The sequence below is a fragment of the Amblyomma americanum genome, chromosome 3 (genome assembly GCF_052857255.1).
Source record: "Amblyomma americanum isolate KBUSLIRL-KWMA chromosome 3, ASM5285725v1, whole genome shotgun sequence".
Lineage (NCBI taxonomy): Eukaryota > Metazoa > Arthropoda > Arachnida > Ixodida > Ixodidae > Amblyomma > Amblyomma americanum.
In genome coordinates, this window is record NC_135499.1 from 53,630,367 (window position 1) to 53,656,493 (window position 26,127).

Below are 26,127 nucleotides of genomic sequence, written 5' to 3' on the forward strand. Positions count from 1 at the left end.
TTTAGGAAACGGTACAATAATAGCTTTTTTCCAGGCTTCAGGTATTTTCCCCAAAAGCCATACTTTGGAAAAGAATCTTAAAAGTGCTTCTACGGCAGGCTCAGAAAGATGGGTGAGCATTTCATAGTGTATTTGGTCGGTTCCTGGAGCGGTTTTCTTTCCGGCAGACAGTACTATGTTTATTTCTTGAAGAGTAATTAAATTTTATTCTTCGTTTTCACCTCCACTTACTGGAAGCCTTCATTTTTCGGTTACATTTTTGTGTTTTATAAATGACTGCGTATATTGCGATGAACTGGAAACTGCAGCGAAGTGTTCACCCAAAATGCCTGCCTGTTCCCTTATGCTTGTTTCTGCGCCAGGTGTTGTCAGAAGAGGAATTGTGAACGGTGAGAAGTTGTTATTTAATTTTCGAACCTGCTCCCACATTTTTTTAGATGTGATTTGACTGTTTATAGATGAAACATAACTCTGCCATGAAGTTTTCTCGGCAATGCGACAGATGTACCGAGCTTTAGCTCTTGCCTTTTAAAAATATACGAGATTTTCATGTGTCGGATACCTGCGAAATTTACCCCAAGCTCTATTTTGTCATTTTCTTGCTTCCTTGCATTCCTTTGTCCACCACACTTTCTGTGTTTTTGTCGCACCACTCCCGAAGACTGAGGAATACCTAAGTGTGCGGCATTAATTATACAGTTTGTGAACATTTCGTTTATCTCGTCGATGCCGAGGTTTTCTAAAACTATATCTTCTAAATTGGCTTGTGCTCTATAAATTTCCCAGTTTGCTAAATGCAGCTTCCAACATCGCAGTTTAGTTGGGATGATTTCCGGCGCAGATGACAAACTGATTATTACAGGAAGGTGATCGCTGCCATATGGGTTGTCGATAACGTCCCATTTAAAATCGTTAAAAACAGATGGAGAACTAAAAGACAAATCTAAACAGCTCATATTGCCCGAGGTTGGAGAGCAGTATGTGGCCCTTTCCGTTTTTAAAAGACATATATTGTTTGTGAGAATAAAAACTTCGATTGTTTGCCCCCTAGAGTCAGAGCGCTCGCTTCCCCAAAAAGGGGAGTGAGCGTTAAAATCCCCAACTACCAGATATGGCTCTGGAAGTTCATCTATCAGTTCTTGTAGGTCATGGACATTTAAAGTAAAGTGTGGAGGAATGTACACAGAACAGATTGTTAGTGTTTTGTAGCTGACAACGCTGACTGCTACAGCCTCAAGTTTTGTTTTGAGCTTGATTTCTTGAGCAGGGACGCCATGTTGGACAACAATCACAATGCCTCCCGAGAGTCGATTTGCCTGCTCTCGATCACGTCTAAAAGTTTTATAATGTTTTAGGATGTGCACATGTTGTGGACCAAGATTGGTCTCCTGAAGACATAAAACTGTAGGTAACAGTGACCCTAAAATATGTGCTATGTCACTGTAATTCCGCATAAGTCCTCTGCAATTCCACTGAATTAAAAAAGCCATGTTTATGTTTTTGAGAGGAAATGAAGCGGGGCTTACTTATGTGGTGGGCCTGTTATGAGGGGCCTGTCTTTTTTCCGCTCAAGAAAGCTGTTCCGCCTCTGTAAAAGAGGCGGAGTAGGTGTTGTATCCATCACCTCAACCGAGGTGCTGGAGGACCGCGGAGGGGCCACGGTTGTGTTAGTTTCAGGCCTCTCCCGACGGGGGGAGGTCCTGCGGGATCCCGACCCATGGACCGCGCTCTATGCTTTGAGGGTGGCAGAGCAGCCTTCACTGTCCCTGCCTGAGGCGTGGATGGCCCTGCCATAGGCTCTGTGAAACCAGCCTTGGCAGGTGCCGTAGTGCCGTGTGGTGTTACGCCCCCGCGCACCACATCAGCGAAGTTGGGTTTTGCTGTGAAAGAGAATGTGTTCGTAAGCGCAAAATGCCTCCTTGCTTCTTTGAATGAAATGTTTTGTCTTTATGGTAATTATTTCTTTTTCTTTTTTCCAGGACGGACATGCCCTGGAGTATGCAGCATGGTCTCCTTCACAGTTTGCGCAGCGCAGTGCTGCACCACATTCCTCAGAATGGTGGTCTTTCGAAGCGCATTTCGCGCAGGTTTTGCGGCCGCGGCAACTTTGTGAGCCGTGGCCAAACTTTTGACAGTTGAAACATTGGCGGGGATTGGGTATATAATGTCTGACGTTGACTTTCAAGTATCAAACTTCGATCGTTTCGGGCAAGGTACTGGTGTAAAATGTGAGGACCATGTGTTTGGTATCTATTTCTTTGTTATCCCTGCGGATCTTGATTCGGTGAACGTCGATTACATTCTGGTCGGTGAGCCCTTCAAGCATTTCGGCTTCTGTGAGATGGATAAAGTCAGATTCAGAGATTACACCTTGGGCTGTGTTTAGAGATCGCTGGGGGGTTACAGAGACAGAGATGTCCCCTATAGACGCAATGTTTGAGAGTTTGGAACACTGGATGCTGTCGCGCAGTTCGAGAAGTAAGTCGCCACTGGACATTTTTAAAACCTTGTAGCCAGGGCCCAAGGTATTGGTTAAACATTTTGAAACAAGGGATGGGGATATTAGTCTTGCCTGTATTCCGTCACTTTCACTGTGGATTACGTGGAAATGTTTGTCTCTTTTTTGAGAAAAAATCAGCTGCTTCGTTCCGCCCTCTTTTTAGAGAGCGATCAGGTTTGGATAAGGGTGGAGCCATAAAACATTTAGTTTTTCGGTCATGGTGCCAGCCACCCACCACGGAGTCCAATAAGGGGAAGGGACAGGAACTTGATAGCAAGTCCTGCCCACGACAGCTGTACACCTCAACTATAACCAAATATGACGCAACTCAGGGTAGTTGGTCACATAAGGTTAACCCTCGCCGCCAGGAAAAAAGGAAAAACCAAGAAGTGAGTAGGAGACAGGAGAGTTGTGAGAAAGAGATAGGAAAGTGAAAGACGGAAGGGAGGACAGGAAAAGGCGACTGCCGATTTCCCCCGGTCAGGTCAGGCCAGAGGTGCCGTCTACAGGAAGCTGGGGCCAAAGTGGTGTGTTGCCTCCGCCGAGCGGCCTTAAAGGACCAAACGCCCGGGATCGGTTCAACCACCAGGATCCCCTTTTCCTCGGACAGGGCGATGCCACGCAGGCTAGGCGCGGGTGCTTGGGTCCGTGGTGATGCAGTGTTCACCATCATCCCCTTGCGGGGATGTCCCTGCGGATGCTCGGGAACCCGTGGTGTCGCCACTCACCAACGCCTGCAAGCTGCAGACGCCCCTCTGCGGGGATTATCCAGGAATGTATTAATAGGGACAAAAATGGTGCGACTCAGCCTTAAAACCGGCGATTTTCAGCCTATGAATCAGGAAAGTAAGAAAGAAGTTTTTACTGTATTGACATATTATGCACTCCAATTTCAACCATTCGCAGTATTATTATTATTGAATGCAATAAACGGCTACAGCCACTTTCGCCTATCAACAGCAACACCATCACTACCACAACTGCTTAGTGAGAGCAAATCTGTGCCATCTATTTTTCTCTGTTATTAGTTAGCACTACAGAGAGCACAAGTATTTCATTAACTCAAATTATTGGCAACTTATTAAAACGTCTTTTCAATTTTATACTGCCTTCATCATTTTTGTATATATTATGGGGGAAATAAATATACTATTACTATTATATTACGATACAGGCAAACTTTTTTTGCTTTTTGTCCACTTAATGGCAAAATGATGTTGATTCTTTGTTGAAGAAGATAATAGAAAATATAGCCTACAACAGTCCATCAATTACAAATCAAACATTTTTTCAACACTTTGCCATCCTTGCCTGTGGACTCTGTGCTACTGCATTTCTCGTTTACTGTTTTTAAAATATGTTACATAGGCCCCCGAAGCCTTCGTATTAGTGTTCGCTTTGTAGTTCTGTGCATTTTAACAAGATATGGCGATGTTAGATGCTATGTTTATGTGCCAAGAATTCTCAATGATTTGCAAAATGAGGTATTCTCCATTACATCGAAAAATGTGTTAAAAACGTGGTTTGCTCACTGTACCGCACTTGCTTTAATATTTATAAGCTGTATTAGTCATCATTTTTAGAATTTATATCTATTATATACATGTTATCTGCTTGGCGTTGATTCTTATCCTGTGATTTGCTCCCCGTTGGTGTTAAGCTCCCTAAACGTTAGCCCTACTGCACGCTCGTTTGCTAAATCTGCTGTGCCAAGTCCCTCAAGCCATTGGTGGCTATGAGGCTCATTTCTATTACTCTGCATATTCTTTAACAACTGCACATTGTACAGTGGTACAACTGTACAAGGTACAGTTGTGACTCGTTAATTTAGATACTTTGGTTCCTGAGCACAGCTGCCCATAAAGTAAGTCGCCAGTAATAACAGATTGTGAAGGAACAACAAAAATTTGAAAAAAGAAAACACTGTGATGAAGTCTCCTCCTGTGCAAGTGGTGGCCAGTGAAGAGAAATAAGACAAAACCCTGAAAGCTCCAAGTGCATTACCCTGGCCTCCATTACCTTTACAATTATGCGGTGCAGTATATGAGGTGCCATTAGTCCATGAGACATATGGTGGCAGCTCATGGTGTGATGACACATCTCCTACTAAGACTGTTCTCATTAACATCTTGTACTTATCTGTATTCAGTCAGCTGACAAATGCTGAATGCGGCTTTCAACTCTGGACATCCTGCAGAGTTTTAATGTAATAGCACTAAGGCTTCCATTGTACAGAAAATCTGGTGTCGGCGTTGTTGGCATCATGAGCGAAAAAGCAGATAGCCCACCTGCCACCTAGGTCACATGATCTTGTGACATATCACAACCTGCCCACTGGATTGTGAGCAAATTGCCCACCATGGTAAGAGGCAGTTTAATTAATGACTGGTCGCGAGAGGTTGCTCGGGAAGAGCAACCTGGGTCTGCAAGCCCCGTCGGTGGTCATGTTTGAAATAGTCACCTGGTGAGGCAGTGGTGCACCGCTTAACCGCTGCACCACTGTGGCAGGAGTGGTATGAGGACTCCTGTGATCAATGAATGTAAAGATATAAAGTAGAGAATGACCGTATCTGTGAAGAAATGCGCAAAGAGGACCGTAGGCCACTGCAGGGACTCATTATTGCTATCATGTCAAATAAGGTGGCGCTAAGTGTCCCTCAAGTTTTTTTTCTACATAGCCACTCTGCAATACGGCAAGTTCTAAGGTGCGTTTTCTGGACACCTTCACACTGTGAAGCATAAAACCCCATAAAAAGGCCATAACTCAGGTATTCACACTTTCACACTGCTTTTCACTGTTGCCCTGCGCTTAAAATAGAGGAAATCAAACATCTACTACAGGAAGTGAAGATTTTGTTCTTTCTGGTGTTCCTATTAATGAAACAAAAATATATAGACCTGAATGGGTTTTCTGCACTTTCACACTGTCCATAGCCTTGGATAGCGAATTTCTATATTAATGAGGCATACAAAAGTATTGTCAATAATCTGAGTAGTCCATATTAATGCAGATCCTATTAATAGGGCACAACTGTATAATATTAAATTACAAGTCTACCTGCATGCCCTTGTACATCTTCGACCCTATCTGTGAGGGCACTATCAAAGTCATCCCATTTTGCACATCCATTTTCTAAAGATCAGCCTGATAACAGTTTTTTAAAGAAGATGACAGACAAAGCAGATGACTCGTGACAAAGAAGAAGATGGCCTCAGCCGTATTGCTATCGCCATGAATGTCTGTGCCGACCTAGCTGCCCTCGGACTGCTTTCGCTGCTGCTCCCGTCCTCCCAGCTTCTTTGATGATGATGATGATGGATTTTTATGGCGCAAGGGCATCTATGGCCAAAGAGCGCCATGGCAAAAGGTATTTTCAAATTCTCAAGGTGGGGTCGAAGACCCATTTCCCAAGCATTTCACCCTTAATAAGCCGAGCACCAGACCAGGGGAAAGCTTGTACCCATTGTATCACAGGTGGGTACCCGGCGGCACTTGGGATCGAACCCCGCACCTCCCGCATGCGAGGCGGATGCTCAACCACTTGGCCACCGCTGCAGTATCCAAGCTCCTTTGAATAAACCGCCGCCTTACATTTGGTGGAGGTGCTGGGTACAGCCCTGGAATTGAGCAACCATACTCTCCCGCCACCTGTGATGCCTAACGACGCTCAACATCAAGCCGTGCAAGTGGGCCCAGCTGTTACCTGCGCCGGCTCCCTTCGCCAACGGGACCCGGCCATCTTCAGAGGGACTGATGAGCAAGATGTCGAAGATTCGCTCATGTCCTACGAGCGAGTGAGCCTTTACAACAAATGGGACGATGCGACAAAACTAAATAACGTAATTTTTGTCTCACCAGCGTGGCTAACCTGCAGTATCGGAACCATGAGGTGGACATCCGAACTTGGTCTGCTTCAAGACAACCTTTGCCGATGTGTTCGGTCGTCCTGCTGTCTGGAAACTCCGTGCCGAACAATGCTTGCGCGAACGATCTCAGCAGGCCGGCGAAAGCTTCACAAGTTACATCGAAGATGTCTTTGACTTATACAAACGTATCAACCTCAATATGTTGGAAGCTGACAAGATTAAACACATCTTGAAGAATATCGATGACGACGCCTTTCCGATGCTGTTAGCGCGCGACTTGTGCACCATTGCTGAAGTCGTCACCCTCTGCCAAAGCTTCGAGGACCTGCAGAAGCAGAGGCTCCTGACTCGTCAGCACCCCCGACAGGTTGAGTCGCTTGCTGGGCTGATGCCAGCATCTGACACCTCCCCCCTGCAGCAACAGATCAAAGACTTTATTCAGGAAGAAGTGGCATGTCAGCTCTCTCTTCTGCCAAGCCCTACAGAGCGAGCTCCATATTTGGCTCCCGTTCTTTGACATTCCATCCAAGAGCAGGTTGCCGAGACTCTTCCACCACCTGTCGCCGCTCCACTGACGTACGCTGACGTCATCGCCCAAACACCACCCCCTATCGCCGCTCCGTTGACATACACGGACGTCGTCGCCATACTTTGACCGCCTACCTATCCTTTGCCTTGAATACCTGCGCGAACAGCGGCTCCTCTACGTCTGGCTCTGCAAATCAGCAATCCCTGGCGCACCATCGACAACCGGCCTATCAGCTGCAATTGTGGCTTGCCTGGTCATGTGGCCCAACTTTGCCGTCGTCGTCTCCCAGTCTATGTGCCACTTCCTCAAGCTCCCCCGTACTGGCCTTCCACAAGTCAGTACTCCGGGCCTGCTGAGCTGCTGCAAAGTCGTCCTTTTTATCCTGACCATTCGGCCCTTTTTAGACCTCATTCACCTTCGCTGAGGCGCTGCTCCGTTTCTCCTATGCGACGTTGCCCCACTACCATTCAGGAGGAAAACTAGGTGCCGCAGTTCCTGAGGCGAGAACTGCGCCCCCGTCAAATTTTGCAAGGCCTCACATATCCCCTGCTAATCTGATCGAAGTTTCTGTCAAGGGCATTTCTGTCTTGGCCATTAGGGACACCGGTGCTGCAATTTCTGTTATGGACGAAAAGTTTTGTCGTTCGTTGAAGAAGGTAAGGTGCCGATTGCTGCACTATCTCTGCGTATGACTAGCGCTGAGCACATCAAGCCGTCCGCAGCCTGTACCGTTCGAGTTGTGATTCAGGACTCCCTCCGCACGATAGAATTCGTCGTGCTGCTTTCTTGTTCTCATCCTGTTATTCTGGGCTACGATTTCCTTTGCCGCCATGAAGCTATTATCGATTGTGCTCGAGCAGAAGTCGGGTTCCCTTCTCTGCCCAATCCTTTGCTGGACGCTACTCCTTCTGTTGCCTGTGTTGAAGCCCTCGCCGCCGAAGACATCAATACTCCCCCATGCTCATCCGTTCTTGTTCACCTGTCTTGCAACTCTATCGGTGACGACACTGTCCCCTTTACTCCAGGCCATACTTTTGCGCACCACAAGTGTCTCCCTCTGCATACACCATACTGACTATGTACGCTAGCTTCTCGATACTTTTAGTCTTTAACCCGTTTTCCTGCCCTACCGCTCTGCGCCTTGGTGAATGCCTCGGCAGTGTGCAGCCCGTCGCATCTCCGCTCATCCGCGAGCAGACCGACGATACACCGCCCCTCGCCGCGAATGTGCTCAGCCCACCTGCTTCTACGCCAGATCCCTCTTCTGCCGAATTGTTCTTGCACTCCATTAATGCCGATCTTCCTTCACCACAAAGAACACAGCATCTCGCCCTTCTTCATCAATCCCATCTTCCTTCGACGCTCACCAAAGTGCCTTGGGTTGAACTTCCACCGTCACCCATCGCATCGACACTGGTGCTCACGCGCCGCTGCGGCAGCACCCTTATCGCGTGTCTCCAACCGAGCGCTAGACTATTGCACAGCAAGTCAACCAAATGCCTCAAAACGGCATCATTCAGCCCTCAAGCAGCCCTTGGGCATCGCCTGTTGTCCTTGTGAAAAAGGAAGATGGCTTCATACGCTTCTGTGTTCATTACCGCCGCCTTAATAAGATTACACACAAGGGTGTGTATCCCCTCCCACGCATAGACTGCGCTCTGGACTGTTTGCAAGGGGCAGAGCTCTTTTCGTCCCTCGATTTATGACCTGGGTACTGGCAGGTCCCCGTGGAAGCGGCCGATCGCCCCAAAACGGCTTTTGTGAGCCCTGATGGATTGTATGAATTTACTGTGATGCCGTTCGGCCTTTGTAATGCCCCTGCTACCTTCGAAAAGATGATGGACACCATTTTGCGTGGACTCAAGTGGAAGATGTGCCTATGTTACCTTGACGACATTGTCGTCTTTTCCCCCGACTTTGAAACCCATCTATACCGCCTGAAGCACGTTTTGACCTGCTTCTCTGATGCTGGCCTGCAGCTCAACTTGAAGAAATGTTGTTTTGCTACAGGTCAACTGACTATTTTAGGCCAAGTTGTCTCCAAGGAAGGCGTTTGTCCTGACCCAGTCAAACTTCGCACTGTCGCTGCCTTTCCCAAACCTACTTCCATCAAAAACCTGCACGGGTTCCTAGGTCAGTGCTCTTACTTTCACCGGTTTATTCGCAGCTTTGCTTACATTGCTGCGCCTTTAACACAATTGTCCGGCAGTTCCAATTTATCACTGTGGTCTCCGGCATGCAATGATGCCTATAACGCCTTGCGCCGCCTCCTCACAGCGCTGCCCATACTGCGCCATTTCGACTCGGCCGCTCCTACCGAGGTGCACACGGATGCCAGTGGTGTTGGTCTTGGAGCCGTACTCGCCCAGCGAATCTGTGGTTTCGATGAATACGCTGCTGCCTATGCAAGCCGCACACTTACGAAGGCTGAATGTAATTACTCCGTCAGTGAAAAAGAGTGTTTGGCCATCGTATGGGCCCTTGCGAAATTCCGCCCGTACCTCTATGGCCGCTCTTTTGATGTGATGGACCATCATGTGATTTGTTAGCTTTCCTCCTTGGAAGGCCTATCCGGCCGCCTTGCCAGGTGGGCTCTTCGTCTGCAAGAATATGACATCCGCGTGGTCTATCGCTCCGGCCGCAAGCATCAAGACACTGATGCCCCTTTTAACACTGAGGGGTGGTGTTGAAGTTTCTGCAAAACAATTCAAAACATCAGAGGCGTTCAAATAAGCATGAAGTGTTTACAGAAAAAAAAAAAAAGAAGGGGGCCACGCAGGATGCCTTGTCAATCTTTCAGGAGTGTATCGCTGTCCCGGAACTGGACAGCACAAGTTCAGTGATTTTTATCTGTACAATCCAGGTTTTCAGTCCCCAGAGATCTCAAAAATATATCTGTTATATAATGCAGCCCACAAACATTCTCATCATTCACTAGCAGCAAGATAAACGCTGCCACTGTTTTTCTTGCAGATTAAACCCCCTTGTCGAGTGCAATGCCAAGAATTTAAACCTGTGAATAACATTCCTGAGAAACAATGTGTAAAGTAACGAAACTGCTGGTGGGCCTGCCAAGTCAAAGCTGTTGCCACCCTCTGTAGGGGTTAGAAAAAAAAAAAACTGACAATTTAACGTATACTTAGCCAAATGCGAATTACTTGCACTAGCGCTCTGGTTTTTCACTTTGGTTTCAGTTAGAGCCTGTTTTCAAGGTCAGGCAGACTTCAAACAAAGACTGGCAAAATCAGACTTCAGCTCCATCTTAAGGGTATGATGCAATGGTGTTAATGCCTACATATACGGAATTGGTTATTCTCTGCTTTACATTCTTAGATCCCTGGGAGTGTTTGTACCACTGCTGGTGCGGTCGTCAAGCAACGTGCCACTGCCGTGCGTGCCTGCACACACACACACCTGTCAGGATGTCCCTGTCAGGTGGGCAGCCTGCCACAAAGCAGACATCAGACATCATGTTTTCACGAGAATGCAGGTAGCAGTGCTACTGCACTGAAAAGAATGGGGAAGTGAACCTACAGATCAGCATTCACAGCCAAGCCATGGTTCTGTCTTCTGTAGAGGGAGCAGCATGGACACAAGAGCCACTGCAGTGTCAGGGCAGAAAGAGTGTAGGTGAAGAGGACCATGCCCACAGGCACATACCATTTGCTTCATGGCACTTCCAGTTTCATCCAAGGTGTCCACCTTCTCAGATCCAGGACACTCGTCACCCTGAAATAAACATTTCGCCGCTTTCCTTTGTGGCACAGCAGATGGAGGAGCTGCAGGAGCTGCCAGCATGGGAGTCGACGCCACTACTGGCATAAAGGACATTTTTGACAGGTCTGCTGTGCTGCTGCGGATGAAGTTCGTGCCAGCGCCAACCGCCCAGTCACTTTCCGCAATGCTCGGTTCCACGTCTACTGTGGCAAGTTCCAGTAGGAACTGCCACATGTTCTTCTGCAACTGGAATCGGAAATGTGAAAAAAAGGCATTTATTTTGGAGTTAAATTAGTTGACTAATCACAGTGAATGCAGTGCTGTCAGCTTACTATAACATGCTAAAATGGGAAAACATGCACACTGCACACAAATGCACACCCATCTGGAATGACCTTGAAAAGGTGTCCTGAGTAATACTACACCCTTGAAACGACTCCTTTCTTTCACACAATTTTCACAGTGTGAAGCTTCAGTCATGTGCACCTTGGAAGTTAGTTTAATGGTGCAACTATCTTTGCAAACCTGCAACTAATAACGTAAAGAAAGTGGTTACGCACTATTTAAGAAACCATTTCGGGGAGCTGGAGGCAGAAATGTGGAGAGAGGGCTTTGTTTTCACTCCAAATGAAACAAGTGAATGATTTTAGAGCTAATTAGTTTTCCAATGACAGTGAATGCAGTGCTATAAGCTCATTATAATACACTAAAATAAAAAAAATGGACACTGCAAACAAATACATCCAATCTGAAATGACCATGGAAAGGTCTCCTAAGGGTCTTCAGAGTAATGCTACACTCTTGAAAGGACTACTTTTCTTTCTCACCATTTTCGCAGTGTAAAGCTTCAAACGTGTGAATCTTGCAAGTTAGTTTAATGGTGCAAATATCTTTGCAAACCTAGAGCTAATAATGTAAAAAAAGTTGCTATGCATCACTTAAAAAGGCATATTGTGGCAACTGGTAGGTGCAAAAATTTCCCAGTTTTAACCCATCCCCATAACTAAAAGTGACAATAAGAACTATGCTTTAAACCTGTCCAGATGTGCACCCATTCCCACGCTGCCTGGATCACATAACCTCAGATAATTATGATGATGTCGCAACCATTGCTATCACTGAGAGGTTCATTAAGCACCTAAAGAAAGGAGCTACACAGTGAAACAGAATTTAATTAGTACTCAGGTCTTGGGTTTCTTGGCTCATCCTTAAATCCACACATCTTTCACAAAAAGGATGAGGACGAGCAAAAAAAAAACATGCTAATGTGCTTAGAGTTTTGAAATATGTTTTGCCTCGTTCTTTTATTGCTTTGGTCCTCAGTGGAGAGAGAAGCTGCCGTATGAATAAATTTAACTGCTTTTCAAGAAATAAATTAGCTGGACATCACATTCAGCTCTGCAAGTTCTAACCCGTCCGAAGGGTTAGACGCTTTCATGCTTTGGCGTTCCTTAATCAGATTTTTCGTCTCCTATGATAGCTTGCAGTATCCTGTTGAACCGTCCCACTGCCTACTTTTATTGTGCACACCGTAATGGTAGCTGTGGGATTATCGTTCTTTGTTTGAACATCATGATTGTCTTCCGCAGTTAAAACTGAATATCTGTTCTGCAGCGATATCCTGAATTCCTCTACCTTCCCTATTAGCGCTAACTCGTTAATGGGCTGCCGTCGCACCGGTTTCTTCTCTTAAGTCGAAGCTAATTCGAGACCTTACCATTCTGTGGTCACTACAACGCACCTTTCTAAGGACCTCCATATTCTGCAAGAAGTTAGGGTGAGCGCATGTTATGAAGTCTATTCCATTTTTAGTCTTGCTATAGGGGCTCTTCCATGTCCATTTCCTCTTTTCTCGTTTGCAGAAGAAAGTATTCCTGATCTGTAAATTATTTCTCTCTGCAAACTCTACAAATAACTCTCCCCTGTTATTCCCAGAGCCTATAATATAGTTGCGTACAGCCTGGTCTCCAGCCTACTTCTTACCTACTCTGTCATTGGTTGCCCATTAGTACAGTGTATTATGTTTACTCTGCACATTGCTGATTCCACGTCTTCATAGAAGTTTTCGAGGATCTGGTCATCATGGCTGGATGTAGGCGCATAGGCCTATACCAGCTTCAGTTTGTACCTCTTATTAAGCTCAATTACGATAACTGCAACCCTCTAGTTAATACGACAGAATTCCAATATGTTGCCATCTATAACATGATCGATGAGGAACCCCATGCCTAGCTCTTGTCTGTCCGCTAATCCAGGAAAGCATAATTCGCACCCACATTTTAGCACCGTATATGCCTCATCTATACTCCTAACCTCACTAAGCCTTATGACATTCATTTACTACCCGCTAGTTCCTCCAACAGCATTGCTAGACTAGCCTCACTGGATAATGTTCTAGCGTTAGACGTTGCCAGGTTCAGTTTCCAATGGCAGCCTGTCCGGAGCCAGAGATTCTTGGCACCCTCCGCTGCGTCACAGGTCTGACTGCCACCTTGGTCAGTTGCTCCACAGCCGCTGGGGACTGAGGGCAAAGGGTTAATTGGTTTGTTTATATACACCTCCTTCACACCGCGACGTCACAAAGATGCGGTGGCCCTGATGTCAGTTGCACAGCAGGCAAACGAGGTTCCGGCCGCCCGCGTCTATCGTAGCTGTCACAGCTACCGGCACGACGGCGTGGCTGCATCGTGCCGGTACACTGCACAAGCAGCATGTACTGACCAGCCTGCATTGCTGTGGGATCCGCGTAGTAGCATAAAAAGAGATTAAATCCGCCTCGATAGGTTCCTTACAGACTAATACTGCAATAGGCCGCGATTTCAAGCTTAGTGTGGGCCTCGATTGACGCTGCCAGTCAGTACATGCAGCAAAGGTTTCGTAGCGGGGAAGATGTTACGCTCACTCGCCTGTAGCATAGTATGCTTGAAACAGCATAAGGAAAAAACCAGCGCAGATTTAGCTGCGCACGTAATTATCACCCGGAGCCGTTTTGGTGTGCACGGTACGCCGGCCGGCTGACTCGCAACCAAGGAATGCATTCATGCTCATGACGCAGCATAATTTAACGAGTGTGGAAGTTATATGATGCACTTAATATTTAAGTGGGACTATTTTTTAATACAAACGACATGATTATAATTGATTCATGTAGAGAGATCTGATAAATTGTGCTGCTCTTGCGCGGTCACGTTGGCATGTTTAGAAGAGCGCACATTAACATGTGCGAAAAGCCTTGTAAGCATGTTTAGCTCTTTTCATTTTATGATGCGTCATAAGCTGGTTAATGAGGTTGTGCGCCATCGCGAATCGTGTTTGCAACAAAACAGCTGCGGGGCGGGAATTGCCCGAGTTGTAGTGTTTTTTGGTCTTTGTTTTCGTTATCACATGACAATGGCGGGCGAAGGATAACATAAAGCATGCGTAACAATTGCGAGCACGCCTAGCTGCGTCCAGCACACATAGTGTGCAAGCGATTGGTTTTTTGCGACCTCAGCCGCAAACTCTTTCAACCTCCTAAGTTGCTCCGCAACCGATGTGTTAAGGGAGTAAGCTAACAAGCTGTTGGATGAAACACTGCAATGACATATTGGGGATAAGCTATTAAATGCAGCGCTAGCTGGCAACGCACTACGTGGCAGGTGTGTCAACAGACGGTGAGCACTCATCTGCTCGGCCGAAAGAGTGCCAGAGCTTACTCTCACTACTGTCCTGCAGAAACAGCATGCTAGCTTGTACAGTGTGTCAAAGACCGGTGATTTTATTCCATGCCTACAGTAGAAATCAACGGCAGCAACACTTTCTGCTTATTACCAACCACATACACAATGCTCAGTGCTGAGCTCTTTCCCTGAACACGCAGTATGTGGTCAACGTGAGCCTGTGTACTTCGAGCGAAATTACTAAGTTCAATGCATGAACCCATCTTGTGAGTCGAAGAAACTGAAAACGCACCTACAAGCTTTGAAAACCCGCGCTCAAGACCTCCCTGGAACGCCTGTTCCCCGGGTTCTTGCCTACCACGAGCCGGCTAAAGACCTCAGTGCCACCTCGTTCATTTGCAAACATGCAGGAGGTCTATAAGAGGTTGTGGCCAAGTACTACACTGGGGTGGCCAAATCCTGTTCTGGTGAGGGACTGTGTTGTTGGCTCTAGTCACCAAGATCAGGCCACACTCTATGCCTGGTGATGCAAGTCAATCGACACTCTGAGTGTTTTTTTTTTTTTCCGGTGGAGAATGGGAAGGAACAGAAATATGAGCCCGGTCTTCTTTCATGCGAGGCGGATGCTCTACCTATACGCCATTGCTGCCCCTAGCACTATGGGGATAGAATAGATATGAAGTAGTACGAGGACTGTGGAAGGGTGTAATGGCCCTGAGACTGACTTTTGTGAACGCGACACTGTGCTTAAAATCAGATGTAGTACAAAGACTAGAGATTAACCAAAGGACTGTGGGCAGATTAGCTTTAGAAGCCCATGGAAAGACAATACGCGAAGCTGTACAGGGAGATACGGGCTGCCCTTCCTTTGAGGCAAGGGAAGCACAGAGCAAAATATCATTTGAGAATTTAGACTACGAAACATGGAGGAGAAGAGCTGCTGTGTTGAAGTCTGTGTTGTTTCGGGCCTGGCCGGATAGGTGAGAGCTTTCTCAGACTCTGACTGTGCCCGGACATGTATTAGAGAAACCGAGCCGGGCTTGGGCGGGTAACGGTAGAGAGTAGCAGGCCAAAAATTGTGCAAAGAAAACTGCGCATCCGACACACGGACGGCGAAGAGGCAAAGACGCACACAAGCGCAGTTTATAATGGACCAATTGGCCCTACAAGTTCTACTCAAACATCTTTCTAGTACCACGGGATCTTTTCTAGTATGTAGCCAAGGAATAATTATGGCCCGGGCAGTGTTCCATTACACGCATCAAACGACCCATCACAACCACTTTTTAAACTGCTTTTGATAGCCTTTCACCTTTAAAAACCAGCCCAATACTCTTTTGGCACCTCTGCCATTGCGCCATGTACCGAAAGGATGGTAAGCGAAATGAACGCAGGCGCTGGACTCGAACATGGCCTACCTGGCGACTGGCAGTGCCTGCGACGAATGCCTTGAACGACTTGGCACTTTTCGGCTTGATATCAGTCAGGACCTTCACTATGCGGTCTGTGAGCTCCAGGTTACTGCTGCTGGAATTTAAATACTTGGGGATCTCAGCCGTCCGGTCAGTCCATCCGAGCGTCAACTGAAGAGCCCTGAGGCGCTGCGTTCCCGGCTCAAAAAATATCCGCGCCGAACTGCACGCCGCGCAGTCTTTGTGGGTCTTAAATAAGAACATTAAGTCCGCTGGGTCGAAGCAAGCCAGCTGTTCGTCCATTTTCAGCAACTTCAGCTCCTGAACGCCCTCAACAACACGTTCGAAAATAAGCGCTGGGCAAAATTGCATTTTTTGTTTGTTATTGACCAGTTTCCCATGCTGTTGCAGAAGCCGCTAATACAAGTGTATAGCGCCTATATATTCTAGGCACTATAAGAAATGACTTTCTCTCGCCTGTTAGCATTAATAAAATGAAACTAACTTTCTAAACGAAATAAAAAGTTGAGAATAACTGTGTGGTTAACTTAAAGAAAACAAGTCCTAAGTTTTGAACTAAGATCCAGCCTATCTTACCACGCTGCTGCAATCCACGCTTTTTATAATTTTATATTGGTAGGTTTTTATATTTTAAATGTTTTGGCAGAGTTGATGTTTAATCTTTCGCTGGTATCCGGCACTGATCTCCACTAGGGGACTAGATGCCGCACCGGGCGCCCGAAAGTGAAGCCACCGGAATTTGGACATAATTTGGACAACACGTCCCGGAAGTCAGCCTTTGGCAGTGCATGAAATCGGACCTCAGCACGGTTTTTCTGTTTTCGTTTTCCACTTAGCACCTTGTCTTTGTTCTCGTCTTTTTTCATGACAATGCCTACCTGTTGCGCCGTCAACTGCATGAGGAGAGCAGCAAAGTCCTCGGGAAAGACGTTCCAAAATAAGGGTACATTGCATCGCTATGGGACGACACTAGCAGACGACAGAACGTCGCTACACACAGTACGTACGGAGCCTCGTCTGCTCAGCTCTGTGGTATCGTCCCGTTGTGCTAGCGTCGTCAACTCTGCTCTTTGTTGTGATGAACGTCGTCACGCTCTAAGCCCAAGTTATGCCATCAATGAGGGATAAATTTAAGAAAGAATAGATTGAAATCTTCATTAGGCAGCCGACTTTGCAGTGACCATTTTACCGAATTATGTTTAGACCGAACCGGAGCGAGGGCGAGGCCACAATCTGGTGAAGTGCCGTCGTTGTTCTGGTGGTTCACATTAGCGCGTCCAAAAGGTATATCGGTACTGCTTTTTCGACGGACTGTATCAAGTACTGTTTCGTACTCTAGCAAATTATGCCTGAATGGGCTTTTATTCGGGATGCTTGGTGCAGTTGACTTCTAACAGCGCTTGTCACATGCGCTGCTGCATTCGTCTTTCTCGTGAGTCGTTTCTCTCGTGCTGTGTAGATGAAACGTGACTGTGCTATAAAGTTAGATTAAAAGCACGTCTGGAAGGTAAATGACACACTAAAACGATAAACATCACCTGCCATTGATGAGAAGCGTCATCGTCCGCCACAAAACCTAAACTGAAACAGCATAAGCTGTGTAACGAGTCGAGTGTCAGGATTTCCGCGCCATTGCCTTTTTTAAGATGACCTCGACTCATCGTCATTCCACTACTTGTCCTAATTACGCTCGGAAGAGAAGAACCAGATCAGTAAATAGTGTTCAATGCACGTACCCTTTTGCCGCGTCAAGGTGAGACCTGCATGCCTGTTTTCTTCGGTTTCTCTGAAAGTACAGGGTTCCCCAAACAATGCACACATTTCTCGCGTTGAGCTTGCTTATTCCTTTGATATTACAGCAGACGTTACACGAAACCAACGCGAAAACCTGAGAACAGAAGGGTGAAAGACGCGATCTTTCTGCATTGAAAGACACAGCAGACATCGAACTTCCGGTGGCTTCACTTGCGCCCACTTTGGAATGCGGGAATGCGGCATCCAGCCACCTAGTGGAGATCAGTGGTATCCGGCGTTTCAGGGCGGCGGTGGTGTGGTGGCGTTACAGTGCTCTAGAATATGGGTAGTGGCGTGCAGTGCTATCCAAACAACATGGCCGATGTAAGTCATATGATTTTTAGCCGCGTATGCTTGTTTTTGATAAGGCTGTTAATTTGACGAAGTGCGGTACTGATGTTCCCCAGTAAAGGAATCTGCAAGCAACGGACCCTCGGTCGGCAGTTCCTAAATACTTAACGAACGTCGATCACTCGACAATATTCGATTTCTGTTCTGTCTCATCATTACCGCATGCACCCGCCCAGCAAATGTCTCGACTGTACTTTTATCCCGATCCTTACCACTTTTGTGTACACTTGCAGGAATTGAAGAAGCACCTTATCCAACTTATTTCCAGGTAGAGAAACTTTTGTACAATTGTTTACGTTCTTGTGTACGCTATGCATTTTCACCGGAGTTTACCGGCGTGTTTCGCAGTGTCACCCAGTCTCTTAATTGCAGTTAGCGCTTTATTTTTTCTTTTTCACGGTTAGAAAGTGCGCATGAGTTCCCCGTTCTGTTGCGAGATGCCATCTGGGCCGAGTATGATTTTTCTGGGCAGTACTATATGATGCCCCCATTGAATTTGACATTGTATTGTTTTCGTTGACATCCTTGCTTCACTAATCCAATCAGCAGCGTCGCGAACCAAAGTGTCTGCTGTATGAGGGAGTAAACCTTGTTGTGTAATAAAGTGGTTGAATTCCTGGCGCCTGTTTTTATTGGAAGCTGCCTGAAATAGGCGTTTTATTTTGCATATATTTAGGGTCCCAGGCCTTCAGGCCATCGTCTTCACAGACCGAGATGGTGTGCCGCTAATCAAAGGTAATACTTGCACCTGGTAGTGTTTTATGTCTCCACAGAATTCTTGGAGCTTACAGTGCCCATGTCGTTCTACTCGGTGTCTGCATGCATTTTATTTCGAAGTCATGATGCTCTGTGGGGAGCTTATGAGAAGTAGCAGCAGTTGTCGACCCTCGGTGCGGAACCCGGCTGTGAGGTAAGGGAATCAAGAAGAGGGTGAACAGAGGGAAAGAGGAAAGGGTCGCCTGAATCGAGGGCTGCATGGGAATTTTGGTCACCTGCCAGTTCTTTAAGGGGAATCAATCTGGAGCTGTCCACCGTGGTGACTGTTTAAAGCTGTTTTAATGGTACCTGATCTGCAGTATCGAATTTATTTTCGGGAAAGAATGGACTGCTTTCTGGCCATCCAGAAAGCAGCTGCGGAGCCTCCCGAGTGGCTCTCGAGGCTAGAGCCGCTCTGTATGCTTCGTGAATTTTAGTATGACGAAGCCAGACTCATGATGGCTGACCACGACAGTGTCGTATGTACATAGCGTTTTGTGTGTTTTTTGTTGAGTGTTTTTGTGTAAATGTTATGAGTCAAAGCCAGGCAATAAAGAAAAAAAAAAATCGAACCTCCGAGGAAATAAATTGCAGTAACCTCATCTCAAGTATTTCTGACCCAGTGATAATTGCCTGCGAGAGAGAGCAGGACGGATTAATGCTGCTACAGCCACACCATGGCAAAATCACAAGTGCTCACTCGGGCTCACTCACAAAAGTTCGGACAGCCTACGGGCTCTCACTCTCACAGAGGCTCGGGCTCATGCAAACTCATTTAGGCTCATTCAGACTCGCCAGTCATCTGGGGTTCACCCACAGCGACTCGCATCTCACTCAGACTCCACTACTCATCTTGTCTCACTCACTCATTTGGTTTTGTTTATGGGAGTTTAACGTCCCTAAGTGACACAGGCTATGACGGATACCGCAGTGAAGGGGTCCAGAAATTTCAACCACCTGTGGTTCTTTAACGTGCACTGACATCGCACAGTACACGGGCCTCTAGAATTTCACCTCCATTGAATTTCAACCGCCGTTACTGGGATCGAACCCGCGTCTTTCGGGTCAGCAGCAGAGCGTCATAACCACTGAGTCACTGCGGTGCCCTCATTTGGGCATGACTCATTTGGAGTCACTCATTTTGACTCGCGACTCATCTGCGCTCACTCATTCGGGCCCACTTGCACATATCAACTCATGAGCCACCCAGGTTCACCTTGACCTAGGACCCTATATGCTTTCGGCTGCGACACAGAAGTCTTCTGTCCTCTGTGATAACGTTGTAGGACTTGGGTTCAGCACAGCTCTTCATGACCCTTGCCTTTTTGTCCTAGAAGAACTTATTTGAGGGCACAATGTCCCCTTGGTGCAGAGGTGGCAGTGGTTGCCGGTTGTTCCTTGTCTGACGATTCTTGTCAATATGTAGACCAGAACCATCTTGAATGCTCGGCAGCTTTGTTCGGAGCTTTCTGCCATGAAGGATCTCTGCTGGTGACTCGGCTCCTTCTAGTGGAGTTGTCCTGTATGCCAGCAAACTGAGCCAGTAATCTTGATTGGCTTCAGCGGTTTTCTTTAATATTCATTTTACCACTTGACCCCCTTTTCTGCAAAGGCATTTGACTGTGGGTATCTAGGGCTGGAAGTACTGTGGTGAAAATTGTATTCTCTTGCAAATGTGGCAATTGTCTGAACACACTTTCATAGATATGCCATATCTCGTGAAGATAGCGCTAGTTGCTTGAATGACAGTGTTAGCCAAAGCAACCTTAAAGTAGTTCCACCTCTGCAAAGTTCGACAGCACGTCGTAAACACAGACGTAAGGCCTGCCGCCTTAGTAGAAAGTGTCAATGTCAACTCGATGGCACAGCTGCTCAGGTACCGGGCACATCTTCAGAAGTTCATATGGCTGGCTGTACAAGTATACGAGTATTTCCTGCTGACTGTGCATTTCTGAACAAAATCTTCAATCTCATTACGCATTCCCGGCCAGAATACCACTTTTCGGGCTCTTGCCTTTCATTTAGTAGTACCCAAGTGGCTTGGGGAATTTTTTTCAGTATTTTGTGCGTCATGCTTGTGGGAATAATAACCTTGCCTCCCTTTAACAAAACGCCATGGACTTGCGACAGCTCGGCACTAATTGGCTTCAGCTAGCCTTTGGCCTGTTCGCCTCTGCCTAGAATCCCGAGTACACTGCTTAGGTATTTATCCTTGCTCGTCTTGGCTACCAGTCGTGTCGAAGTTCTATGGCTCACGCGAGACAAAACCACATTCACGGCATGTACTTCTGCGTCTTCACTGGTGATGCCCGGGACAGCATTTCGGCCAGAAAGAGGTATTTTCCACGAACAGAAATAATTCTGATGTCATAAGGAAGCAGTCTCGGCAAGAAGCGCTGCAGCCTTGGTCGCATGTCACCAATTGTTTTATGGAGGTCGCGCACTACTCTCTTGTCTACACATATCACCAATAGGACTTCCATCAGGAGGCACACCCCTCCCTAAAAACATTCACCCAGAAAGGGACAGGAAACGCGCAACAGCTAGGGTGCAAACCTTGCGCAGACAATTTGGAGAAGACCCCACAGTAGCCTATGTCGGATGTGGCCACCTATAGACAAGCGTCAGGCCGTGACGCCAAAAAGATGCGGCGGCCTGTTGTCAGCAGTGACTTTCGTTGCATAGGCAAAAAGTGGGACCTACCGCTTTGGGTGCACCACGCTTGTATGTTTTTGGGCACAATTCACGGCGTGCCAACAAATTATGGTGCAGTTGGTTGAGCAGCAGTGCCGAAGAAAGGAAGCGGCAGAAGTTTCCGCGAGTTTCTTGCAGTCAGATAAGCACGAAAGTGACGGGCGGGGCCGAGGAGCAAGACGGTTAAGTTCGGCGACGAATCAGCTTCGCGGCTATTTATTACCGCCGAGCTCGTTTTGCCCATTTGATTAATATATTGGGTTTCTGCATTCAAATCTACTAAGTTGGTTTGTGTCTCTGACTTCTCATCGTTGCTGTTCGGTCGCGTGGTGAACTGTGCAAAAATTAAGTGACGCCTGCAACTCGTTCTCATTCTGTAGTGCGCTCAGCATAAGTTTAGGCGCGATATTCCGTGTGCTTGGGATCGTAAGTTTAACACAGGGAGCCATTTTCAGATGTTTATCACCCGGACAACGTCCCGAGCATCATTTCGTGCAAAAAAAGAAAAAGACAAAAAGCTGCCGCCGGTCGCCTTCAACGTTCACACCGTGCCGCGCTTGAAGAATCGCTGGACTCGGGTAGTAGCACGCATGGCCGTTTTTTTTTCTCTGTTTTAATTGTCCCAAGTTTCAACAAGTGTGTCGTTTCAGCACTGGTTCAACGACGCTAGGATCGCGACAAAGTCGCGCAGTGTTATTTCCCAAATTATTTGATTTTTCACATTGTAGGTCGATGAGAACCTGGCGAACACAGCAAATTCCACACCAAAAGCCACTCCGATCAAGCAGAATGCGCACGCGTGAATAAATTCTAAAATAAGAAGCAAAATTTTATAGCTTAGCAGAGTGAGCGTAAATTTCGTTTGCGGCTCAAGGAGAACGTCTATGCATGCGATCATGTAGCTCTCGGATCGCATCCGCCTTATTCAAAGCAGCTATAGTGTTCATTAATTTCCACGGTCTGTGGAGTGAAACGACTCGGTGAAAATAGGAAGCACATTACAAGGTTCATTGTGTGAGAAAGCTGACTCGCGTCATGCATCACGTCGTCCTATCTTGCACTAGCAATCAGATATGCTTTATCGGCCCATATGTTGAGAACTGTGGACGATTAGTTCCTCCCCATACCTCGCGCTTTCACCCGCTGTATAACGCTGCGCTTTTACAATTGTCACAGAGAAGCACCCAATGCAGCACTCCGCCTACTAATTCCATCTGGCGAACAGACTGAAAAAGTGAACAGCTACTCTCCGAGCATCAACAAAAATGTCTCTAAACACAAGCGACTCGAATGCTTTGAAATATTCGCATACACCAGTTGGTTTTGAAGGCAGCGTCGCTTGGCGCAATGTAGGCATGCTGCGTTTTGCCTACGCCCTGCGTCACTGGCGACCGCAGCGTCACCTTTGTTTACAAACACGACGCTTGTCTATACAACCTGCCATCGCAAAGTACTGCCAGTCAAACAATCGCACAAAACTTTTTACTGCTGGCTCAATTCTCACTGACTCTAAAACCGAGGCAGAGGACAGGCATTGTACTAGCCATGACCTCCATGCTTGCCGCCAATATCATCTTCGATTCCAAAGTAGCTATCCTTGACTTTGCCAACGGCATAGTGTCCTCCCACCGTCCGCCGCCTTTTGCGTTCTTGGCAACCCGGACAATCCGTCGCCCTTATTTGGACACGGACATGCGGGCCTTCCAGGTAACAAGGAGGCTCACTCCCTGGACCGAGGTCTCACTTTTCTGGCTGGTGAGGAACAGCCTTTCATGGATGTTGAGAAGGGCCTACTGTCCTTTCGTGACATCCTTACCTATTACCACGAAAATAGAACCTGTGTTCCCCCTACCCCAACCCTCACAACCACACAAGCCGCTCATTGGCACAGGCAACAAGCGTGCACAACCCCATACCCCATCCTCCTCCACACCTGCTTTCCTGATCAATTTCCCTCCACCTGCAAGCTCTGTGGCAAACGTGGAGACTTTTTACACATAATACTCGCCTGCCCCTCATTCCCACATCCTCCTGCACCAGAGGTTGCCCTAGATTACTGGGAACGCCTGTTCACCAGTACTTCGGCTGGGACCAGTGCAAGATCATTACTAGCGCTCTCTCTAAGATAGCCCTCCAAGGGCTCTCCTTTGCTTTGTAAAGCGGTATTCACACGAGGGACCTCGGTGCGGATGGACGGGGAGGGGAGGTGCGCTACGTCACCGGCCGGCCAAACTCCTCCCCCGCTCCCAAATTCAGGATTCACACGGGCAGCGGGGAGCCACCGTGGGGATCCAGGCGCGCAAAGCGGCCGGGCTGCGGAAACAGGAGTGGGAAGGGTTAAAAAAAGACGGCCGGATGGCCGGTATTGCTGTTCTTTGAAAATGGCGAAGACTAAAAAGAAAAAAAAAGAAACTGATTGAAGGGAGATAAGAGGGAAAAGAAACCAAAAAAAGGAAACACAAACACAGAAAGTTCCCAGCACCGGAGCTCAATACATCTCGAAATGTCTGGCGCTGCATGATCCAGAGTAGCAGAAATAGACATCGCAAGAAGGCGCAAGTACGTGTTGTTGGCGGCTTTACTGGAAACCGAGGACTTAGACACATCAAATACATCATGCGGCCGTATTTACTAAGACAAAGTGACTGTACTCGCCTACAGTGTACGGCTCAAACTAGGAAACGAGTTGCCATCTCCTGACAGATATTCTCCCAGGCAGAGGCTTTCAACTGTGTCTTGTTGTAGTCGCTGTTGGTGACATCCCACAGTGAAGAGTACTGCTCAACTAATGACAAGAAGAAAAGCATTGCCTCGTTGCTGCAATGCATCTTTCGCTTCTGACGCACACTGAAGAAATGCACAAATGCAGAGCGAAATATTGCATGAAAGACAGGAAGTTCAACACATCCTGTCCGGTTCGTTCACAGAAAGGCCAACTGCGAAGCGTCGCACGATGAGGCAGTTTTTATTTTTTTTTACAACAAAAGCCGCCGTCTGGGTGTACCATGCTGAAGGAGCGGGGTTGTGCTTATCTGAGGCGGAAAATGCCGACAGTCGAGGGGGGAATAATGAGAGAGAAAGAAACAGATGCACGAAAGATAAAAGAGAAGAAACTCAAAGAGAAGATGCAGACAAACACAAAGACGACGTATGCCTCAAAACGCATTTTGCTCTAACTAGTTCATAAATATTGGACTTCAAAAATGTTATTTATTCGTACATTCTTAGAGCACGCGTTCTGCTACGTCCAGCGTGTGCGAAATCCACGGCAAGAACTCGTAATACAGCTCCATCGACACCGGAGCGCCACTCACGGCGGCCCCAATGCGTGGCACCGAGACCGAACTGCCGCCGCATTCTCCCGGGGACGCAGGGACTGAATGTAGCGGTCGAGCGAACGGTCCCCTCCCCCGTAGGCGGCGGCCGCCGGAGCAAAACCGGAAACTGCGTCGCCGCGAGCACTCTTGAAGGCGTGACGTGTACGCAGCCGCCCTCACTTGGGGAGGGATAACATCGCCCGTGTGAATACCCCTTAAGGGGCCCTCCCTACATGGGGAGGGCTCCCAAGTGCCATGTAGAGGGCTCTGCCACCACCCTCTGTAATATTAGCAATAGATGTTTCCACTGCCACCACCTGTAAGGAGGGATAAAACAAACCAAAGTGAAGAACTTGCAGCAGATTAGAGATCCCATAAAGATGACTTTTTTTTGCAGCACAAGCTCTGTTAGCAGTCAAATACGCGCCTCTAATTGCTCTGAATATGATCTTGTGTTCAGAGCCGCCCTAAGTTGCTGATGGAAGCAGTTTTTTAGCGTGCTTTTGAACAATTCCAGCGCCATCTGGGTACTGCAGGCTGCGTAAGAACTAGGAAAGGTTAAGAAATGAAATGAAATTTACGAAGCTGCGAAGACAGCTCTTTGATGTAGTTCCCAGAGGCTAGACTACACCACCATTAATTTTCACACGACCATCACAGAGTCTTTATGAATCTTTATCGGCGGGGAAACTTTTAGATCCAATTTTATCTGCAGTGAATGCACATTTTGCTGCTGGAGGAGCATTAACGCAGCCTTGAATAGGCAAAAAAAAATGGTTTTTAGTGAGAGTGGAAGTTTGGAGTATTCTCCGGTGTCTTTCCCAGCTTTGGTCGAGGTTAGATATGTTGAAAGGAGTTGGTTGTCGTTGCTTAGTGGACTTGGAACACATGTGCAGCTGCCACGGACAGTGCACCTGAGCATGCCCTGCGGCCTGGCTTCCTTGCCACGGTGGGCATGGCCATGTCGCAAGGCAACAAGCTGGGCCTGGGAAAGTGCAACAAGATGGTTTCCTCATACAGTAACTACCAGGTGTGTGTGTGTGTGTTCTCTCTTCAGTCCTCCCAAATGAGAATGCTGCTCGCCATTTCCGTTGGAAAAAAATTTGCATTTATTTCTTCTTTTGATCTAAACAGGCTATATGAACGTAAAGCAAGCAATTTTCTTTGTATTAGAGCACTAAATGACCTTTGCTAGCATTGCGCAGGTACAGAGAGCGAGAGCTCCAGTATCAAAGGGAACACATTATCTGCATTGAATCAAACAATTATGCGGCCGCTGAAGCCACCTTAAGAGACAAACGCGATAGTGGTGTGTGCTGCATCCATTGTGCACGAATGGAAGTTGATGAAGATGATGACATTCTTAGCACTGTACAAGGAACAGGCAGTTAAACCTGCGGGATGTTTGGCTGCGGCGATGGCATAGTAGTGTAATGCAGTGGCCAGCAAAGCTGATCTCTTTACACCGCCGCAGATTCGAATCCTGCTTTCATTCATAAACTGTCTTATT

General features: G+C 47.2%; 2 protein-coding genes across 11 annotated transcripts in view; one reads left to right on the forward strand and one right to left on the reverse strand.

Annotated features, from left to right (window-relative positions):
• The window catches only part of LOC144124602 (uncharacterized), a 33,823-nt gene extending 17,699 nt beyond the window's left edge, over window positions 1–16,124 (reverse strand). The window contains exons 1-2 of the mRNA XM_077657385.1: window positions 15,691–16,124; window positions 10,557–10,859 (exon numbers count right to left, since the gene is read on the reverse strand). Coding sequence (XP_077513511.1) covers window positions 10,557–10,859; window positions 15,691–16,056 — 669 coding nt within the window. The 5' untranslated portion in view covers window positions 16,057–16,124. The remainder of the gene's footprint in view (window positions 1–10,556; window positions 10,860–15,690) is intronic.
• Window positions 16,125–16,403: 279 nt separating this feature from the next.
• Window positions 16,404–26,127, forward strand: part of LOC144124603 (ragulator complex protein LAMTOR3-like) — a 65,326-nt gene continuing 55,602 nt past the window's right edge. For 2 of the 10 annotated variants that reach the window (XM_077657387.1, XM_077657388.1), the window contains exons 1-4: window positions 16,404–16,704; window positions 18,084–18,118; window positions 18,527–18,585; window positions 25,514–25,647. In XM_077657387.1, coding sequence (XP_077513513.1) covers window positions 16,570–16,704; window positions 18,084–18,118; window positions 18,527–18,585; window positions 25,514–25,647 — 363 coding nt within the window. In that variant the 5' untranslated portion in view covers window positions 16,404–16,569. Of the gene's footprint in view, window positions 16,705–17,480; window positions 17,824–18,083; window positions 18,119–18,526; window positions 18,586–25,513; window positions 25,648–26,127 lie in introns of those variants that run through there. The other 8 variants (XM_077657386.1, XM_077657391.1, XM_077657390.1 and 5 more) reach the window with 8 other exon arrangements.